This window comes from Gymnoscopelus braueri (assembly GCF_963280865.1).
Source record: "Gymnoscopelus braueri genome assembly, chromosome: 20".
NCBI classification, from domain to species: domain Eukaryota; kingdom Metazoa; phylum Chordata; class Actinopteri; order Myctophiformes; family Myctophidae; genus Gymnoscopelus; species Gymnoscopelus braueri.
In genome coordinates this window covers 21,048,987-21,071,431 of record NC_137622.1, presented here as the reverse complement: position 1 = coordinate 21,071,431, position 22,445 = coordinate 21,048,987, and the positions used below count along the sequence as shown (strand labels likewise).

The 22,445-nt window shown below is 40.5% G+C and overlaps 1 protein-coding gene across 2 annotated transcripts; it reads left to right on the top strand.

Annotated features, from left to right (window-relative positions):
- Positions 1-7,025: 7,025 nt before the first annotated feature.
- On the top strand, positions 7,026-22,431 carry pmt (phosphoethanolamine methyltransferase). Of its 2 annotated transcripts, none has more exons than XM_080417001.1 (13): positions 7,026-7,066; positions 7,308-7,353; positions 10,536-10,710; positions 11,336-11,491; positions 12,468-12,604; positions 13,375-13,526; positions 14,924-15,112; positions 17,578-17,667; positions 17,812-17,901; positions 18,583-18,705; positions 19,091-19,222; positions 20,290-20,406; positions 21,690-22,431. In XM_080417001.1, the coding sequence occupies exons 3-13, from the start codon at positions 10,550-10,552 to the stop codon at positions 21,798-21,800; spliced, it is 1,458 nt and encodes a 485-aa protein (XP_080273127.1). In that variant the 5' UTR covers positions 7,026-7,066; positions 7,308-7,353; positions 10,536-10,549; the 3' UTR covers positions 21,801-22,431. The 2 variants fall into 2 exon arrangements, with proteins under 2 accessions (XP_080273127.1, XP_080273128.1); XM_080417002.1 differs by having other exon boundaries at positions 7,044-7,066; positions 10,539-10,710.
- Positions 22,432-22,445: the final 14 nt, after the last annotated feature.

Below are 22,445 nucleotides of genomic sequence, written 5' to 3'. Positions count from 1 at the left end.
TGAGGCGAAAGGCAAAACCGACGTGACCCCATTCCACTGGCGCATTTGCGCCCTCTGGCGGACAGGGGTGATGTGGGTTTTTATATTACCTTAAACATGCACAGATGTTATCCAACAATGTCTAGAACATCGGGTCTCGGGTGTTCTAGACAGTGTGGGCTTATGTAATTGAGAACGTTGATACATTTACATTACATGCACAGATATTATCCCATCAATGTCTGGGATACCGGAGTTCGGGCATCACAGACATTATGGGCTTATATACAGAGAGCATTGGAGCAGAGAAGCCCGCGGTAGGGGACTCCACTGCTCCGCTGCTCTCAAGCCACGTGAAACAATGTCTAGAACATCGGGACTCGGGTGTTCTAGACAGTGTGGGCTTATGCAAATGAGAACGTTGATACATTTACATTACATGCACAGATATTATCCCATCAATGTCTGGGATACCGGAGTTCGGGCATCACAGACATTATGGGCTTATATACAGAGAGCACTGGAGCAGAGAAGCCCGCGGTAGGGGACTCCACTGCTCCGCTGCTCTCAAGCCACGTGAAAGAACGAGATTGTTTGTAACATGTAACACATTTATTTCTTTGGCAGAAAAAAATTTGTACTTTTAAACACACATTCGTTTTCACTAAACATGGCCTTCTGGCAGTCGAGGAGCCGTCCATCTTGTCCATCGAGGCCTGTAAAGCCACGGTCCTCTTCCCCAGCACGGCCGGGGGGGAGGGGGGGGCTGAACCGGTCTGTGCACCGGTTAGAGTCTGCTAATGTGCTAACGTGCTTTAAGTACTTGGAACATGAGTATGAAACAAGAGCAGGCACAGAAACAGTAAACAGCATGAACGTTTTAACATATTCTTATGACAAAAACAACATGTGTCCCAATGGCGCCCGATGAGCCTGTCCAAGGTCTTCAGAAGCCCCCGAGGTTTGCTCGATACACAGAGTGAGAAGGCTAACAAGCTGGTGTTATCCTAGCGAGGCAAGCTAGGCTAGGACAACGCTGTTAATAACCTGTTGCATGGGTGTTAAGCCAACAAAAACACTGCCTGACTAAGGCGACGTTAACCTAGCGAAGCAGCTAACGTAGCTAGTCTGGGCTAACTCACTCACGAGCTTCTGCCTCGTTCTCCCCTCGCCTATGCTGCCGTCGCTGGAGCCCCTTCGTTGTCTCCTGGCGACGCACCGCTGGCCCGGTACGCTTGCTGTGGCAGCGGAGTAGACGGCTGGGAAGAGGGGGAGGAAGTGCCGCTAGGTAGTTGCACCTGGGTGGTTCCCCCAGACACGGTGCTAGCGGCTGCTGCAGTGCTGCGTAGCACGGCTTGTGTAGCAGCCTGGAGGTGCTGCGAGCGGGGGCTAACGCCGCTCGCAGCCGGGACTGCCGGAGGGCCCATTGTGGACTGTGAGCGCACGTGGTGGGCCCCACCACTCACGTTCCCTGGGCCGGTGTCCATGCGGGGTGTTGCTGGATCCGCGACGACCGGGGACGAGACGTCGCTGCCTCCCGCAGCCAGGGCGCTGCCCTGGCTAAGCGGCTATCGAGGTGCAGCGTGGAGAACAGAGCGCAGTCCTCGCAGCGTCCCGGTGCATCTTGGAAATGCCTCGGCCCCGTAGAGACCGAGGCACGAGACGCAGAAACCATGAGCGTCATCCCCGGCGATCATCAAGCGGCAGAGAAGCAATACGCAGGGACGTGGAACCTCCAACTCGAGCTAACCTGTTAGCTTTCAGCCGCAAGGCTAAGAGCGCGGAAAACTCAAAGGAGGAAAACTTGCTTTAGCAGTAAAAGAAAGAAAGAGAAGATAGCCGCGGGAGCGGAAATAATAAAACTTTTTTTTTTTTTTTTATAGGAGGAAAACCCGTTGGTTAGTACAAGTACCACCGAGTGGGCTAAAGCTGGTTTCTGTCCTGATCAAAGTTACGTTTGTTATTATTAAGGTATGTCTTGAGCTGTTGCATCTGCCATGCAGAGAAGCGAAAGAGGATGAGCCACGTCACGCAAGAGGTTTTATACCTCTTCCGGTCTACCGGACACGTGACATACCCTTCTCAGCCAATGAATGGCCCGGGAGTTTATGGTATGTAGCTCTGCATCAACGCCAGGGGGCGCTGATATCCCATAGTGAGTATGTTACGGAGAATTAGACAAGAAACCTACACACATGCAAGAACATGATCTTTCCAAAGCTGTTTTTTTCTGTGCAATTCCAAGTGGTAATTTTTGAGTATTTTTTTATGTCCAATTTTATTTGAGGCAAGTCAGGCCTCATCCCTCTTAGGCCCATTTGCTTGTTGTTTACTGTGTTAACATAATTAGCAGTAGCTATATAAACTAGAAGGTACTGTTCCTGAAGAAACAGTGTGGGATCGCTAAGAATGTTGATGGTATTGAGTATTGATAGTGTTAGTAGAGTTAAAGGTTTGAAAGGTTTAAAGGTTTTAAAGGTTTTAAAGGTTTTAAAGGTTCTAAAGTTTTGAAAGGTTCTAAAGGTTTGAAAGGTTTGAAAGGTTTAAGAGGTTTGAAAGGTTTGAAAGGTTTAAGAGGTTCTAAAGGTTTGAAAGGTTCTAAAGGTTCTAAAGCTTTGAATGGTTCTAAAGGTTTGAAAGGTTTGAAAGGTTTGAAAGGTTTGAAAGGTTTGAAAGGTTTAAGAGGTTCTAAAGGTTTGAAAGGTTTAAGAGGTTCTAAAGGTTTGAAAGGTTCTAAAGGTTTGAAAGGTTTGAAAGGTTTGAAAGGTTTGAAAGGTTTGAAAGGTTTAAGAGGTTCTAAAGGTTTAAGAGGTTCTAAAGGTTTGAAAGGTTCTAAAGGGTATTTACTTTAAATTATTTTTAGTCACTTTATTTACTTTAAAGTATTTTTTAGTAATTTTTACAACTTTTAAGTATTTTTACAATTTTTTTCAACTTTTAAGTATTTTTACTCATGTTGAGTACTTTTAAGTATTTTTACTCAGTATAAGTACTCTTAAGTATTTTTAATCAAGGTACTTACTTTAAAGTATTTTTAGTCACTTTATTTACTTTAAAGTAGCTTTTACAAATTTTTACAACTTTTAAGTATTTTTACTCTTTTTATCAACTTTTAAGTATTTTTACTATTTTTTTCAACTTTTAAGTATTTTTACTCATTTTGAGTACTTTTAAGTATTTTTACTCAATATAAGTACTCTTAAGTATTTTTACTCAACTTTATTTACTTTAAAGTATTTTTAGTCACTTTATTTACTTTAAAGTAGCTTTTACTAATTTTTACAACTTTTAAGTATTTTTACTCTTTTTATCAACTTTTAAGTATTTTTACTATTTAAAAAGTGAAATATCTCTAAAAGTACAAATTATTTCAAAAAAATCTAATGGTAGCCAATATGTCCTAAGTAGGCTGAACGTTATAGAGTTGGAACGGAGTTTCTATCTAAAAGTATGAATTTCTCCATTGAAATGAATGGGAGTTTTTTAGAAGTAAAAAGTGAAATATCTCTAAAAGTACAAATTATTTCAAAAATTCAAATGGTAGCCGACATGTCCTGAGTAGGCCGAACGTTGAAGAGTTGGAACGGAGTTTGTAGCTAAAAGTATGAAGGACTAGTTAGGGGTCAAAAAACGGTGTTGACAATAACAGTAGTGTGATCGCTTTAGCGATCCCACAATCATATGTTCCTTTCTTCATGACATATTTGACCTTAGCGTTTGGTACATGTAATACGATGAACCATGAAATTGCATTGGGTGAGTCTCGCCCAAAGCTGCCTGTGGGAAAAATATATCTCTATAATGTGATGATGATCATATTATGATCTCTCTTTTAAATGCATGCCACAATAGCAATTTCACTATTGAAAGCAATGAGCAAGTGAAGTGATGGTATTATAAAATCATTACATTACATAGGCACGCTAATATAGCCGTAGATGGGCTTTGCTGCCACCTTTTGGTAAAAATTAACACAGCCATGATGGATTTAGAGAGATAAGATAAATGTAAAATTACATTAGTTTCTCTATCTGCTGATGAACATACATCTTAGATATAAGTAGATATATATGTAGATATAAAATTCTAAATCAACATTCTAAATCAGCATTTTAAATGGCAAGGTATTTAAACATCTGTTGATAAAGTGAGCCTTTACCTCTGTGGTTGTGTGACTTATTCTAAAGCCTTAGACACACCGGACCAAACCTGTTTTCTTTATTGTAGAATTTAAAAGGGTTGTTGTAGTGGTGAGTGGGTGGGTGGAGCGCCTCATTAACAATTTCTACTTAGGGCCTCCATAAAAGCACTGAATTCAAGTCAAGTGAAGTCACTATAGTCCTGATTTTTGTGACCTATGTCCGACTTGAGTACAAGCCTCAAGTCTACAGCTCTGCCCATCCCCATACTTAATTGAATATCCATGCCTAATTGGCAATGCCCAGCATGTAGCCAAAAATACTCCAAACAAACACTACAGAAAGGCAGAACTTTGTGCAAAGCAAAGGGTATAGGCCTTTGATAACGATAGAATTAAAGTTGCTTTTGTTCTTTGAATAAGCCATTACTCTATTTTTACAGCTTGGCAAAAATAAACAGACCCTGCAACTAGTCGTCACTTTCTCGTTACTGATTTTTGTGACATGTGCGACTTGAGGTCGGCCTCAAGTCTCAAGTCTACAGCTCTGCCCATCCCCATACGTAATTGAATATCCATGCCTAATTGGCAATGCCCAGCGTGTTACCAAAAGTACTCTAAACAGTGTGTTGATGTACAGTACAGAGTGTGTACAAATAATGGAATCAAATGGCTAAGGGTTCAATTTGGTTCCATTTGTGCACTTGAATTAACACTGAGTGTATCCAATGTGTGATTACAATGTGTATTGTAATTCAGGGGGGGTGGGGGCTTTGAGCTTCTCTTTTAAACCCATTTTAACCTACGCACGTGTCAGAAGCATTAGGAAAATAGACTACACATGCAAGACTTCAAAGACAGATGACATCCCAGTAGGTATTATTTACATGTTGGCAGTGTTACAAAATTCATATAACGTGTTTAACACTGGGTTCTGTTTAATGTCAAAGGGGCCATTCTATTCTTAGAATATGTCTGTGCTTATATACGCATGTATACTGGGGTCTTCAACGCTGAGAGAAGAATTACATACTACATAGTACATAGTACATACATAGCCTACTACGGTGAGAGAAAATTACATACTGTATAAAATTGTGTTGCAGATTAAACTTTTTCATAGATTTCATAGATAGCTTCATAGACTTGTTTGAAAGCATTATCATCAGTGTTGTGTAAATTAATGTTTTTATTTATTTATATACACATTTTACACATAAAATTAATATGTTGGATTCATGTTAATATGTATTTTCAGACCATTAACCACGTAAACCATCAATACATTGTAAACTTGGGTCGGTAGGTAGGTAGGTAGGTAGGTAGGTAGGTAGGTAGGTAGGTAGGTAGGTAGGTAGGTAGGTAGGTAGGTAGGTAGGTAGGTAGGTAGGTAGGTAGCTAGGTAGGTAGGTAGGTAGGTAGGTAGGTAGGTAGGTAGGTAGGTAGATATATCTTTATATCTATATATCTATATATCCATATATATATATTTAAATTTACTCTAGTCTAGTAAATGGGTAATATTATTCACAAGTATTGATTAGAGTCTAATCAATCCAAAATCTAATCAGATTAGACCATCTAAAACAATGAGAACATCAATATGTTACATTGACTGGAGATCCCCTTGGATCCCCTTGGATCAAGACAAATATCTGTTTGACCCACACACTGGTAACTTTTCAGCCATCGTGTGTGCCTTAATCAGTAGCGTCAAAAAGTTTCCCAAAAAGTCACCATTCCTGGCTGACATGGCTACAGCGAACTTTGGATGTGGTTTTTCCAACGGCAACTGTGGCAAAAGTCACACAAAGGCTAACCCACCAGGGATTAAACACACACACACACACACACACACACACACACACACACACACACACACACACACACACACACACACACACACACACACACACACACACACACACACACACTCACACACTCTCACACACACACACACACACACACACACACACACACACACACACACACACACACACACACACACACACACACACTTATAGGTTACATATTGAAACTGACCTGCTCTTGTGTCACCAAGGCCTTCTCTGTGTCCTCATATCTGTCTCTTAGGCCGCTCTTTCCCCTAGATAATTTAGATTTATAAATATATATATATGTTGAGATCATATAGTTTAAAATACATTGAGATAGTGTCTCTAGAACTTGAACTGAAATGTCATCCTGAAACGTTTTGTACATGAAAAGATAAATGAATTCTTCTCTAGATAAATTCACTATATATATATACATATATACACACATATATACATATATACATACATATATATACATACATACATACATATATATATATATATATATATAGGGGAAAAAACATGAGCAGACTAATTATAAAATAGAAGCTGATAAATGGGTCCTCTGAGTCTCTCCTGATAGGATGAAATTGGTGACCCACCTGAAAATGTATTTTAATTATTTAAGAGCAGGAGAGATGGGCAGAACCCCTTATAACAGTATACACCCTGCTGATCAAACACTCCATACCAACGTTTTTACAAACATCTTTTTTTGTTTTAACCATAAAATATATCTTAGAGCACCTTAAAGGGATAGTTCACCCAAAACATATCCATGAATTCAAGTCTCCATGGGGTGACTAATCGATAGGAAAAAAAGTAATTTTGGGGGTGAACTATCCCTTTAAGTGCTGTTCGCTTACTATGCCACGTATGAATGTGTCCTTACAACACACTAGGTAGCCAATATTACATAATAAATAAATTGACACGTTATACCTATGCACATACTGTCCAGACAGACCCCCCCCCCCCCTCTCCCATGTCAGTCAGTACATTAGGCTGCCTGAGGCAATGTTGCGCAATCTGCGCATGCCGAGCGTTTCATACGCGTCAGCAGAACAGAGGAAAGGAGAGAAGGTACAAAAAAACAGGCGAAAGGACCTCGGTAAGTGATAACAGCTCGTGGAAATGCACCGACTCATAGTGTCACTATTATGTTGCTAAATGTAATTTCTGTCGCAAAAATAATAACGATGACTAAATGATATTCTCTCTCTCTCTCTCTCTCTCTCTCTCTCTCTCTCTCTCTCTCTCTCTCTCTCTGTGTGTGTGCGTGGGGGGGGTGTGTGCACATGGATGACCAACAACCACGTCTGTAATCCGATTGTATCTGGGAATAACAACAGATCTTGCGAGACAATCTAGCGCACATCAGTCAAGGCCTGTGATAAGGTAAGGGAAATTCCCACGTTAACGTTGCCTCGGACCCTTTCGCCCACAATGATTATTATTCACATGTGTTCGTGCACTGCTCCCTCCCCTCCCCTCAATTTGGACGCATCCCAGTGGTCAATCCTCCACCTGACGACCTCCTCCTCCTCCTCCTCCACGCGGCTCTCTCATCATCATACCTTATTTAAACACGGACCACCACACGCTGCAGTATATATCACTGTACCAAAGCTAACGTGAACCACAGGCAATGCTGATGAACCATTTCTGAAACATTACTAAAAATCAACCAGAGAGAGAGAGAAATGGAGACAGGTATGAGCAAGCTAATATGGACTGTTACTTCGGGTCTGTTTGCGTTAGCTCAGTAATTTACCATATTCATGTGTGCCTGATGATTGTCAAATGCTTGACACAGAAGTTTGGACATTGTTGAGTCCGGTGGATCTGATCTGCCATGTGCTGTTCTATCCAAATGGTTCATTACTGGTGGAAGTAATCCTTTACTGCTGCATGCTATGCTGTGTAATGTGTCAATGATTTCAATTTAAATCATTGACTTTAGCAGCAGCAACCTGGGTTATTTGACAGCTGCTGTCAAATAACCCAGGTTGCTGCTTAGCATCCCTTCCCTCGCTGCTTTGCTTTCACGAGCTGTTTAGTGTTGTTGACAGCTAAAGGTTACTGGATGGTTGCATCCCTATGACTGATTGCATCATCTTTTGGCAGGCATGATGGTAACAAATCAGTGGATTGCTGCTGGTTTGGTGGCTTTACTCACTCTTGAGTTGTTGATTGATGCTTTATTGCTTTTAGAAGACAAATCCATCTGATTGGTCAATGGTCATGTTTCTGTAAGGGTTGGTTGCAACAGCCTATCACGTAACAGGATGCATAATGTGCAGTCAAACCTGTGGAAGTGATTGTCTTTTTCTTTTCTTTTTTTGACTGCATATTAGGGCTGGGCCAATATATCAATATGATATCTTTATTGTGACAAGACATTGTCTGGGATTTTAGTTTCAAATATTTTTTTATTTGAGCAAGTTGCCATATGACATATAAAATCATATATTTCGGTATTCTTGCATGTATGCAGCTGAATCAGAATGCTCATTTTACTTTTTTCATGATATTGTGCTAAGGCATCTTTTACTTTTCTTTAAAAAATTGTCAAAAAGTTGGAAATAGCTGATCTACAACCTGGCATGTTGTGAGCTTGTAGATCTGCTATTTTCACTATTTATGAAAATGTTAATTGATATTATTGTCACAATGTTGATATTGTGGTATTTGGTCAAAAATATAATGATATTTGATTTTGTCCACATACTGTATCACCCAGCCCTACTGTATGGTGTAGAACGTAGTTATTACTAACCATCAGTCTGTGTGTGTGTGTGTGTGTGTGTGTGTGTGTGTGTGTGTGTGTGTGTGTGTGTGTGTGTGTGTGTGTGTGTGTGTGTGTGTGTGTGTGTGTGTGTGTGTGTGTGTGTGTGTGTGTGTGTTATTGTCACGAGTTATGGGTGTGTGTATGTGTGTGTGTGTGTGTGTGTGTGTGTGTGTGTGTGTGTGTGTGTGTGTGTGTGTGTGTGTGTGTGTGTGTGTGTGTGTGTGTGTGTGTGTGTGTGTGTGTGTGTGTGTGCACTGTGCAGTAAGTTGTTTGCATGGAGCATACAGCAGAGTAGCCCAGAATTCTAGTATTATCTCTTGGCTGGGATTCTCCTTTGCTGGAGTGGTAGATGTTTGGTTTCCAAAGCAGGAGGCCTGGGTTTGAAAAGTGGTTACACATTCACACGTTGAAGGTTTGATTATCTGTAGAGAGCTTAATCTGTTATTTCTTTTACCTCACTGACCTGAGAATGACGTTGCACACATTTTGAGATGTTGATGGCTGAATTGTCTGTTTCCGTAAGTCATTAACCACTTTAACCCTGGCGACATCATTTTGGGCATCATTTCCGTAGGCGAAATATTTCAAAAATCTTTCTAAAACGTTCAAATTTAGCAGATCTACAAGCTCACAATGCATTAGGAAATGACGTTTTGTGAGCTTGTAGATCAGATTTTTTAATAGGGCTTAAGTGGTTAACAATAGGGCTTGTCAGTCACATATCACTTGTCGGCACATATTGACTGAAAGTCTAGACACAATAGAAAATAGAAAAATCAAAAGGTCGGCTTAAGTTGTCTTCGAAACTGAAGATAAGTGCTCTAGATCAATGGCTATTATTGAAATTTCACCTAATCCAGTGGAGCTGGAGTTTCTATAGTTTCTTTCTGTTGTCTGGAGAGTGCCGTAATCAGATTTGACAAATTGCTAATCTTTGTTCCAGACTTGCTTTTTTTGTTTGGGATTAGGTTTGAAAAACTTGCACTAAAAGTTCATCTGCATGTAGCGTTGAATTACAATATGGCTCAACACCAAATTTCAAATTCAAAACCTGCTTTATAGAGATAACATCGCTTACAATTTCAATTAATTCGCTTGTTGCAGGTTCTTAACCTTGCACTCAGCTGGCCTTGTGAAACGAAGCATATGGCTGTGGGAGGTTAGCAGCAGGTTCCCCTGTCTAGCTTGAATTGACTAAAAGTCAATACTAAATGTATTGGGCAATGTCCAGTTATCTACATTTGTGGCCAAGTTTAGGGTTGGGATCCTTTAGGATCTTAACGATCCCCTCTTAAAGGTTCAATTCCTTAACGTTCCCTTTAATGATTTCATATTTTACTAAATCTATATAATTTTGGCCTTCATTAAAATATTTGATAAACACAAATTCAATCATACATATTTAGTGGTTCTCAAAGTGAGGTCCAGGGACCTTCTGGCTTACGTGAGGGGGTTCTGAATGGACACTTACAGGTCTGTAACTCTGAGAGTGTAGGAATGGAACCAAATGGACCTTAAGTTTGAGAACCAATGGTATTCTAATTTTATAGCAGACGTAAAGTCCACCACATACCAGCTCTGTGTGATAAAACTGGTTTCGAAGCGGAAACGTTTCGAAAAGTGTTAGAACCGATTCCGGTTCCTCAATGTTGGCTCCAGTTCCTCCGGTTCCTCCGGTTCTGTATCCCAACCCTAGCTAGGGTCCCTCCCTATATATGGGAAAAACTAACCTGAGGAGCACAACTGAAACACTGTACTTAGGTTTTTTATTTTAACACATTCCCCACAGCAGTCCGTAACACCATGACTGAATTCTGGAAGGAGCACTCCAAGCAGGCCACTGTGGAGGAGATGATGCTGGATTCTCACGCCAGAGAGCTGACCAAGGAGGAGCTGCCAGAAATCCTCTCTTTGCTGCCCAGCCTATCCGGACAGAGGGTCCTGGAGTTGGGGGCTGGTATTGGGTTAGTGAGTGTGTGCGTGCGTGTGCGTGTGCGTGTGCGTGTGCGTGTGCGTGTGCGTGCGTGTGTGTGTGTGTGTGTGTGTGTGCATTTTTATGGAGGGTATGAGTTGATTGTGGTTATATAATGATAATTTGCACTCACGTCGGTGAACCTTCCAGCGATCATGACATGTGAAGGCAGGTTCATGTAGGTTCGCATATAACTATGATGTGTCCTGGAGTTAGGGTGGTATTGGGTAGTGTATGTGTGTGTGTGTGTGTGTGTGTGTGTGTGTGTGTGTGTGTGTGTGTGTGTGTGTGTGTGTGTGTGTGTGTGTGTGTGTGTGTGTGTGTGTGTGTGTGTACGGAGGGTATTGTAGTTGTACAATGGCCTCGGTGAACCTCCCAACCAATGTGACATGTGAAGGCAGGTTTGCATAATGTTTAAGTTTGTCATACTGGTTTGCATAATGTGTGTGTGTTTGTGTGTGTGTGTGTGTGTGTGTGTGTGTGTGTGTGTGTGTGTGTGTGTGTGTGTGTGTGTGTGTGTGTGTGTGTGTGTGTGTGAGAGAGAGAGAGTGAGTGTGCATGTCAAATCAGTGCATTACACAAACAAACGTTAAATGTTGCCCCATGTGTCTCTGCAGTCGCTACACTAGCCACCTCCTGACCACAGCTGATCATGTGACCGCAGTGGACTTTATGGAAAGCTTCGTGGAAAAGAACAAAGAGTTGAATGGTCACCATAGTAACACAGTCATTATGCAAGCTGACGTCACAAAGCTGGACTTCCCCAAAAACAGGTTTGACTGTTTGTTTGTTTTTTATTTTATTTTATTTTATTTTTATTGCATACTTTTTACAGTGTGGCACTGAGGGGCTCAGCCATCATCTAGATTCTAGAACAGTGGTTCTCAAACCTTTTCAAGTGAAGGTCCCCAAATTGATATGTATTTGGTTGCGGACCCCCATTTGAAAATAGTTTGTCCCAGGGACCACCATAAGAGATTCGTCAACATATGCCAACCTACAAGCTTGTAGATCTGCTATTTTCGAATAGCTGATAAATAGAATAGTGTTAAAGTATTTAAACTCTTCCACATTTTGCTGGGGTCCCCTGGAGCTACTACAACGATCGACACCAAATCTCTTTGGTGCCACTAGGCCAAGGAAGTCAATCCCTGAATATATATTTTTTTAATGTTCATATTTGTCACATTTTGTGAATCCGTAATCTCATCCACCGTTATGACTGTCGTCATCAATATGATGTCATTAACATGATGTCAGAGATCCACAGGGAAGCCATGCCATTATTAGACCCTGTCTTGGTTATACTGGACATTTAAGCTGTGTCTCAAATATTGCACTATTCACTCACACCTGTGTCTGTGTCCAAAATATAAATTTATATGTGATGTTTGCAACAAGCCTTTAATCAATACTGCTCAAAGTCAGTACTTGCAATCTATATATTGAGAAAGAGGACCTTATCCTTTTCACAGTATATGAAGTTCTTACTAAGTACATACAGTACAGCTGCACCATAAGGATATTCTTTAAGATATGTGGATGTGAGTTTGTTGGATTGTTTGTTTTTCTTTAACAGACATGTGATTTTCGTTTTCTTTTCTTTTTTGCCCCCTTCACTTTCCGTAAACAAGTCTGTTAGCGTTGTTACACTCAAGCTTGCAATACAAAGGTCACCATCAAGGTACCACTTTGCGATTACATGCAAAGCCAACCTCACGTTTCAGATACTGTTAATGTTTTCCTCAGATTTGACGTGATCTTCTCCAACTGGCTGCTGATGTATTTATGTGACGAAGAGCTGAAGTCCTTGACAGAGAAGATGCTTGGCTGGCTGATGCCTGGCGGTTTTCTCTTCTTCAGGGAGTCCTGTAACCACCAATCTGGTACTGCACCAATAACCGAATAATAACCGAATAATCAAGAAGCTTTTTTTTTTCTTTTCATTTTTCCTTCTTATATAGCAACACTTTGAAGATATTTTTTAAACCACTTTTAACTAAAAATTGCAAAAATAGCTGATCTACATGTTTCAAACATGATAATGTTGTCAGTTTTGTACATGTGCTATTTTTACTATATATTATTTTTAAATGATAGTTCATTCATCGTAATCGAGGCAAAACTTTTAAATAATCGTGATATTGATTTGAAGTCACATAGCCCTGACTGCCATGTCAAGAAGCTTTTCATGGACACCATGTTGGGCTATGACAGCAAAAGGGTTCTTCCCCTCTGTTCTGTTGCTTTTACAGTATCATCTGAGCACCCTGCCACTACGCAGGTAGTGGAGTGTTTCCTTTGATTTGAAACATACAGAATTAGATGAAGAACTTAACCACAGCAAACATCAATTGAATTATCAGGATGCTTAATAGTTCCCTTTTATTCAGGGTAGGATAACGGTTGCCGATAATTAACTGCACTATCGGTAGTCATGATAATGGTGATTGTACCACAGAAGTACTGTGCCATTGTACTGCATTCAGTCAGTGTGGGTCAATATGTTGTCAATTATGAGGTGATTACTCTTAGATGAAGCTGTGTACCCAATACTGTACCCAGAACTGTTACCCATTATATTTGTGCTATTTAATTGCTATAAATTACATACATTTTGACATATGTACATATAACCATTTCTGTCTCCACCCAGGCGATTGTAAAAGGGACTTCAACCCAACCCACTACCGCACCCAGGCAGAATACAGTCACCTTATGACATCACCCGACTGGGAGGACTCAGCAGCGTCAGAGAAGTTCGGTTTCGAAATTGTGCTGACAAAGAAAGTTCAGACATACGTTAAGGTATGACTGATGATATGTTTTTTTTCAAAATGCATTTCAAATCAACCACTGTGAATGCAGGAGCACGCTAGTCACTTAAGTGCAGTGCTGAGGTCGTACAGATGTTGCAGGTGTGAGTGCCAGTGCGTAATTGCACAATGCGCATTCAGCGGGCGACATGGCAGAGATTCAGAAAAGGCAGAGAGGTCAGCCTTTACGTCGTGGTTCATGGAAGTAAATGGTAAATGGTGCATTTATATAGCGCCTTTATCCAAGGCGCTTTACAATGATTGTGCAATACATTCACCCATTCACACACACATTCATACACCGATGGTGGAGGAAACCATGCAAGGCACCAACCTGCTCATCGGGAGCAATTAGGGGTCCTAAGCCACTGCCATCCCATTCACATTATTTTGGATTTGTTGTTGAAAGGAGTAAGAACTATTTTGGTGACGCAAAAGTAATCTAAAAGTAATCTAACAAGTTACTTTTCTCAGCAGGTAATCATGTAATGTAACACATTTTAATGGCAGTAAACTTGTAACTTCATGAGTTACTTTTAAAAGTAACGTTACCCAACACTGGGGATGAAATGTCCTAGAGTAAGATCCCCAACCTCATGATGGGCACTGAATTAGCAGTGTCCACTGCTCCTAATGCTTTGGATGGGTGTAAATGCAGAACATGAATTCCAGGTACCGGTATGTGCAAATGTACTTTGCAATACCCCAGCAACAACACTTGAAGACTCGTCAGATTTCAGGGCGGAAAATAAGCTTTGTTATATAGTCAAGAACCTTCAGAACTTGAAGACTTATGAAATTAAGTTACAAAACTTCAATGTAGGCCTAGCCATCTACTTTGTAGGCTAATCATTTGTTTTCATTGCTAAAATCTAGCAAATGTTTCATTAGGATGTGCATTTGCAACTTCAATTGCTGTTAGTTCTGTAACTGTCTTCAGTGCTTGTTGCTGTGGTGGCTGTTCGCTCATTTGTAAGAAGCGCCATCTGGTGGACATTTGTCATAAGCACCAGCACCACAGACACCAGCTTCAGTGTCCTTGCTAAATGTCTGTACACACTGTACTTTAGTACAGTGTGGAGGCGCATAGTGAACGCCCCTCTTTCCTAAGCTAAGGGAACGCCCAGGCTTCTGTAGGAACGCCTTTTCATAATTCATACATAATATCCATATCAAAACCGAGTGCCCATGCCAAGGAGCTGATGGCCGATGGCTGATGTCAATGAACACACCACACAATGGCAATCTGTGCTGTACAGTATGTCAGTGTGGCACAGTGACAGTACACAGCTCTGCTCTCCATTTCTTTCCCTCCCTCTCGCACCATCCTCTCCCATCTCACCCTTTCCAATTCTGTCTCTCTCCTATCCCTCCGTCCTCTTCCTCCAGATGAAAAACAACCAGAATCAGATCTGCTGGCTGCTACAGAAGGTTCCCCGCTCCTCGCCCACACAAGGTGGCTTCACCACATTCCAACAGTTCCTGGACAACCAACAGTACACACGCCGTGGGATCCTACGCTATGAGAAGATCTTTGGATCCGGATACGTTAGCACAGGAGGGCCCAGCACCACTAAGGTTGGCACGGAGGAATTCCGTTTCTGAGAGAAAGGATCATGAAAATGATTTTCCTGGTCTTACTTTTCCCCGTCTTGTCTTGTTGGTAGAATAATACTTGTGCAATAGTCATATCATATCATTGCTTGTCATTTTAAGCATACCTTGTTTGTCATCGCAAAGTGCATCTCTCTTCTTTATGCATATACATTTATGGAAAGCCCAACGGTACAGATTGATATATAACAATAATCGATTAGTCGTTTACAAAAAATTATCAACTTTAATAAAATAACCAAATCAGATCTACCAGCTCTCAACGCATTGCAATGCAACGCACTGTGACCTTCTGGATCAGCTATTTTTGCTAGATCTAGATACATAGATTCTACAATAGCACCACACCTGGAATATCACAGCCCATACTGTGTTAACCTACAGTACACTATCTGGCATCTCAATGAATATAATCTACAATAGCAATGCACCTGGAAAATCACACCCCACATTGTGGCGTGCAACAGATACATAATTATGTTTCCCCACATTCAATGATGACATTCAACATTCAAACACGATTATTATGTTCAAATAACCTGTAATGCAAGGTACCAAATCCTGACGTCGGTTTTCAGGAGCTCGTCTCCATTTTATGAGCAGTAGTTGTCCAAATTCTATTTCTCTCAGTTGGAGTTGCATTGCATCACTCCAAAATGTTTTGTTTTGTATATATTTTAGCATAATTTAAAGCTTCTATTTTTCTTGACTTGGTTGAGAGCATCAAATTCCACCAGTCCACAGCACATTTTAAGCTCTCCATCAAATGCAGAATTGGGATCAGTTCTATGTCCTGATTGCATAATTAGACGCTACCTTAGTTAATCAGATGTTGATTCCATGAACTTTTGAGAGAGCAAATTGCACTTAAGACTCAGAGCAGTTTGCGCTGTACCTTTGATACCGTACATGTAAATCTGGCACTGTATGTGGGTCTTGTATGAGGCCTTTGTGGACAGGGTTGAGACCAGCAACAACTAAACTTGAATGTTATTGTCTCCGAAAGGCATGTCCGAGACTATGTTTTGCACCCTGTCCATCTGTCCGTCCGTCTATCCGTGTGTCCGTCGTCCCGTCCGTCTGTGGACAGCTAATCTCTGGCACTGTTGGCTTTATCTCAGTGAAACTGTGTACACAGAATTCCCTGGATGCCGATTTTTGCAAAACCCGTTTTTTAACAGTACTGCTACAGAGTTTATCCAAACATCACGCAAATCAGTATCTCTATAGTCATTAAATGAAACAGGTCTTTCAGATTTTTCATATTCCATCCTGATTGGCTAAGAATGGATTCCAAAGTTGTGAAATTACACATACTCACTAGGCTGAGGAAGAAATGCCACTTGAACATTTTCAAATCAGCCTCATGGTGGCGCTATAACAGGCCGATTCGTGTTTTTACCTATAAGTGCACCAATCTGTGTAAAACTTTGTATGTGCACTCCCTAGAGGCCAAGGACAAACCTTTTCCCTGCATTTTTCACATCTGCCTGTTATAGCGCCACCGGGAGGCCGACTTATGTAAAACACATTTTTGGACATTATTCCTTCAGATTTTATCCAAATTTCACGCAAATCGGTGCACATGATCTCTATAGTCATGTGATCAAGACGGATCTGTTTGAAGTGGCCCGTTTTGAACAAAATGCCGCCAATTGCGGTGAAACTTTGCACGCATATTTGCACTACATTGAGGAACGAATGCCACCCTTTCAACATTGCCCGATTATAGCGCCACCAGGAGGCTGATTTTTGTAAAAAAAAAAATTGTATTACTCCGATCGGTACATATTATTATCTCTTTAGTCAAGTGATCAAGACGGATTCCAGCCTGATTGGCGAATTCCGAACTTTGCTGGCCCACACTAATCTACCTGACCTGGCGGAGACCTGTGCTCCGAGGAGCACTTTTTCTAGTTGTATTTGTGTTTTGTTGGCTTGATTCAAACCGTCAGAAAAGTCAATAAAACCCACTGAAGCACCTTGAGACTTGTCTTGTACGGAGGCGAAAGAACACATTGTCCACAGCTTGAATTTTATTTTGCATATTTTTACTGATCCCAAATGTGCATAGTACCAACAGCTTTTCATGGCATTGTTCTCTGGCGCTGGTAAAAAAAAACATTTGTCCACCCAGGTGCATGCCCTTTCCCAATCAACCAGGCCTTTAGTGTCCTGGAGAGGCGTGTCCTTGGTGCCCACAAATAATAATAATAATATAATAAACCAATAACCCATCAAAACTAATACAACTAATAATGCCAAATAATAATAACAACAACAATCATAATGATAATAATCAAACAAACAAAAACAGTGAAATGTCTTCTACAGTTATTGTTATCTACTGTAGATTATTGTTTCTAATAAAATGTTCTTGTTAATGGCAGACTTGTTTAGTAATAGCTATTTGTTGTTTTTGATCTTAGGAGTTTGTGGACCTCCTGAACTTGAAACCTGGCCAGAAGGTCCTGGACATTGGCTGTGGTATTGGAGGAGGAGACTTCTACATGGCAAAGGTACAGTAAGAATAATCAGATCTGGATTAATAAAGGATTGCATTGATGACAGTTGCAGTGATAATGGAGATGTTGTTATTAATTATAATGATGATCACAAGGACTGGAATGATGACCATGATTTTGATGATGGTTATTTTCCAGACATTTGGAGTTGAAGTGCTAGGTTTGGACCTGTCGGAAAACATGGTGGACATTGCCATAGAGAGGGCAGTCGCTGAAAAGCTGCCACTGGTGAGTCTGAATGGTGCCTTGCTCTGGCAGTTGCACCAATACTGATTGGTCAAGTGGAACTTCATTGAAGGTTCCAGTGTTTAACTTGAATCACCAGCAAAGATGGATGTGGGACATCATTTATTTTCCTTCTCATATCTAATGTAAATCTTGTTTTTGAGTTACAATGCAAGGTAAATCTTGTGAAATGTATATTTTCTAATTGTGTCCTTCAATAATCTGCAATAAATACATCCCTGCTTCTAGAATTGAATATCTAAAAAAAAATCACACCCTGTGTGAAGTGGGCGGTGTCTTGCTAGCTAATCACAATACTGAATGGAGTCAACCAATCATGTACAAAAGATAAATACATTTATTGAAACACTCTTTATGATGGACGAAACCATAACTTGAAAAAAACAAATTTTTGGTTTTTTTCAAGTTATGGTTTCTTATATAGGGCTATGCACATGTGTCATGTGACACTGGCCAATCACAGTCCTGAATAGACTGTGATTGGCCAATCACAGCGCAGGATAATTGTACAAATTTCCTGGGCCCAGATCACAGCGCAGGAAAATGTACATTTTTCCAAATCTCACTTATAGGGGCGGTTTCACCGCCCAAAAAACGTAATAATAACTTACTGTAAAAGGAATATAAAAGTTAATTCATTCATTTAACAATCTTCTGGCACAGGTCAAATTTGAGGTTGCAGATGCCACTAAGAGGTCATTCCCTGAGGAGACCTTTGATGTCATTTACAGCAGAGACACCATCCTACACATAGACGATAAATTGGCCCTCTTCAAGCGCTTCTATGTGAGTAACAACTTGTGTCTTTGTTAGTGGATTACGTTCAAATAAATGATTAATTAATAAGATGTTAATAGTAGCCTGGAAAACCAGATGAATCTGCCAGTGTGATATTGTCTGGCCACACCAGGCAATGTTAATTGTGCTGACCGTTCCAACCAGCTGGGGTCAGCAGTGACAGGAACTTGATGGGAAATTGGGAATTGGCATTATGACAACATTTTGATTAAATATGTTTTTATTGTAATATATAATGAAAAATGTGTAATTCATATTGGACCAGTTTTAAAAGGCATTTCAGTGTAGCTTGAAACACTATATGTCAAGTTATGAGTTTAATCACTAATGATTACAAGTTATGAACGTGGATATTTTTGTGTTTTGTGTCAAGTCATGGCTGAAGCCAGGAGGACGGCTGCTGATTAGCGACTACTGTTGCGGGGAGAAGCCCTGGACAACTCCGTTCCAGAATTATGTGAAGCAAAGAGGCTACATCCTTTATACCCCACCACAATATGGCAAGGTAAAGGTTTTGTCAATTAAGTAGCCTGTTTTTTGTTTCGTTCTTTAGATCCTATCAAGAGATGTCATGTAATATTCTGGTAATGAACATACCAGTTTATACCATTTACCACCACTAGCTCTAGTGTGTGTGTGTGTGTGTGTGTGTGTGTGTGTGTGTGTGTGTGTGTGTGTGTGTGTGTGTGTGTGTGTGTGTGTGTGTGTGTGTGTGTGTGTGTGTGTGTGTGTGTGTGTGTGTGTGTGTGTGTGTGTTAGGGGTGTGCCGATACACTAATTTCACCAAACGATACGATACGATATTGGGCTCACAACTTCGATACGATTTCGATACGATACGATACGCACTTTTTTATTATGAAAATATATATAAAGCAAATAATATATATAAAAAAGCAAATGCAAACAAATAATTCTGTTTTTGCATTATTCAGACATGCAAACTTGTAGCTTTTCAGCTACAATAGCCGTTTTGAATCCAAATAGGGCAATAGTGTGACACCTGACCCGAAAAAAAACAACATGTTGTCACCCTTTTCACCTCGGGGCTGTTTGCATGCCTGATTATTATTATTGTAAAAAAAAAAAGATTATTATTATTATTATTATTTATTTTTACGATATATTTTCCCCCCAAAACGATACATATCGTCACGAAAACGTATCGCGATATATCGCAGGACGATATATCGGCACACCCCTAGTGTGTGTGTGTGTGTGTGTGTGTGTGTGTGTGTGTGTGTGTGTGTGTGTGTGTGTGTGTGTGTGTGTGTGTGTGTGTTCGGTGCGGTGCGTGTGTGTGTGTGTGTGCGCGTGCGTGCGTGCGTGTGTTTGTACGTACGGAGGGTATTGTAGTTGTACAATGGCCTCGGCGAACCTCCCAACCAATGTGACATGTGATGGCAGGTTTGCATAATGTTTAAGTTTGTGTTGAACACAATCATGTTAATTTGTTCTTCTGTGTTTATTTTTCTCCTTCTCACTGTCTACCTGTGTTTGCCTTCTCTTCTTGTCCCTACCACTGTCTACCTGTCGGTCTCTTCTTGTCCCTCTGTTCTATATGTACTGTAGTTCATTGAGCAGGCTGGTTTCAGCAGTGTGCGTGCAGATGACCGAACTGCCCAGTTCATCCAGGTGATCAAGACAGAGCTACAGAAAGCTGAGGCAATGAAGGATGAGTTCATTAAGGTACAGTAGGCAATTTTATGTGCACATATGCATGCACCCTTACACATACACAGACGCGCTTGCATTGAGAGACATATTGGGCCTCATTCACTGTGTGTAAATAAATAAAGTGTATTTTCTCTAAGCACAAATTGATGTGCGATTCACGAAAGGGGGTGTAGAGCCCTGATATGTGTGGATCACAGGTGTATCTCATTTTTGTTTGAAAGTCAGAGGCGTTCTCTCGTGGAGATCCTTCGCATTTTTCCATGCCCCATTTAAGACCATAAAAGGCAACTGGAAACATCCAACGTCAGACGAAAAACATTATCACTCTTCAAAATGGACAGGTCTACCGGTACAAGCTTACAATGCGGCGGGATGCACCCACTTGACAACTTGTAGATCAGTGCAAGCGAGTGCCTCACGCGATGGATCTTAATAAAGTAAATAAATAGCCTACTCTCACGTGTAATGAGAATAAGAAGTTAGTTTACAACGTTTTAACCTCACAGACAAAGGTTAATAAAACTTGGAATGGATATTATATAAGCCCAATCTACTGAACAATTGCTCACTCACCTTTGCCGAGGTAAAAAGATGATGCTGGAATCTGGCAATATACGATATTGTTTTATCAGAGCTTTATTGATTACTGAGGGGAATCTGTCCTTTGGACGAACATATCCTCCACTGTCCTACATCAGAATTGGAAATGGAGTAATGAACACAGCTAGATTTCATCCATACTGTATCCTCATCAGATGGTAAGACTGCGTTCATGTGATGTCAATACTATAAATGAATAGGAGTTTGGAGTTGGCGTGAAAGCCCAATAGGCGAAACTGTGGCCACACTTGCAGAAATGGCAAACACACGAGGGAACTAATAATTCAGCTCTAAGTGCGTCAACTGAAAAGAAAAAGAAATCGGTTGAATTTGCGGGTGAGTTTGAGCGGACATCCGTAAAAATTCACAGACAAAATAAGATTGATGAATCAGACTCTTAACGTGGGAATTTGCGCAAATGCCGATAAGTACAAAATATGTGCGGAAACGAGCTTAGTGAATGAGGCCCATTGACTGCATGCATACACATAGTGCAGACATGCAAGTCAGCACACAAGACTTGTATGCATCATTCATAATCTTATGGAACAAAAACACAATCTGCTTTGCACACGTTTTACACACATTGCTTCAGCAAATGTTTAGTTTACTTACTTGTGTAGTTATAACACAAGTGCTAAAATACAATGAAGAAACAATTAAGAAATATCTAACAACCACCCTGTCCTGTCTAGGAATTTTCTGAAGAGGACTACCTCGCCATAGTGAATGGATGGAGTGAGAAATTGCAACGTTGCAACACTGGAGACCAAAGATGGGGACTCTTCTATGCAAAACGAGACTGAATGAGAGGAGAAGGAGGGAGGAGAGAACGAAAGAGTAGACAGGGGATGGAATACCACTGTGGAACCAAACATATTTAAGCCTAATTTATACTTCATACAACATTGTCGCTCTCATGATTTTCAAGGGAAGAAATGTTCAACAAGTGAGACTGACGTTCGACGAAGTATATAAATTAGGCTTTAGTGCCTTGTCCTGTGATGGACTGACTGCTAGTCGACTAATTAATCAGATTATGGCTAAAGTCAAATTTAAGAATACACTTGAATATACAATGTTATTTTTTACACCTGTAATTTGGGTGTAATAACTGGTGCTTCATTTGAAGAGAGGAGGTTTCATTGGGCCAGTCTTTTTCAAGGTTTATTTTCCTTGTATCATTGGTATGTACAGTGATTCCAAAATTATTTTCAAACATGTCAGAACGATAGTGTTTTTTTGTGTTTTAAGTTCAACCAAACTGAAATGTATTAAGTTACTTCATAAATTGCTATATTAAAAATTAAGATAAAAAATGTACTTAACCACTTAAGCAGGGCTCTACATCCGCTAGTTTGTCCCTAATCTCTTTGCCGAAAATGGCTGATCTACATGCTCACAGCGTGTCACAACCTGACATATTGTAAGGTTGTAGATGCACTACCGAA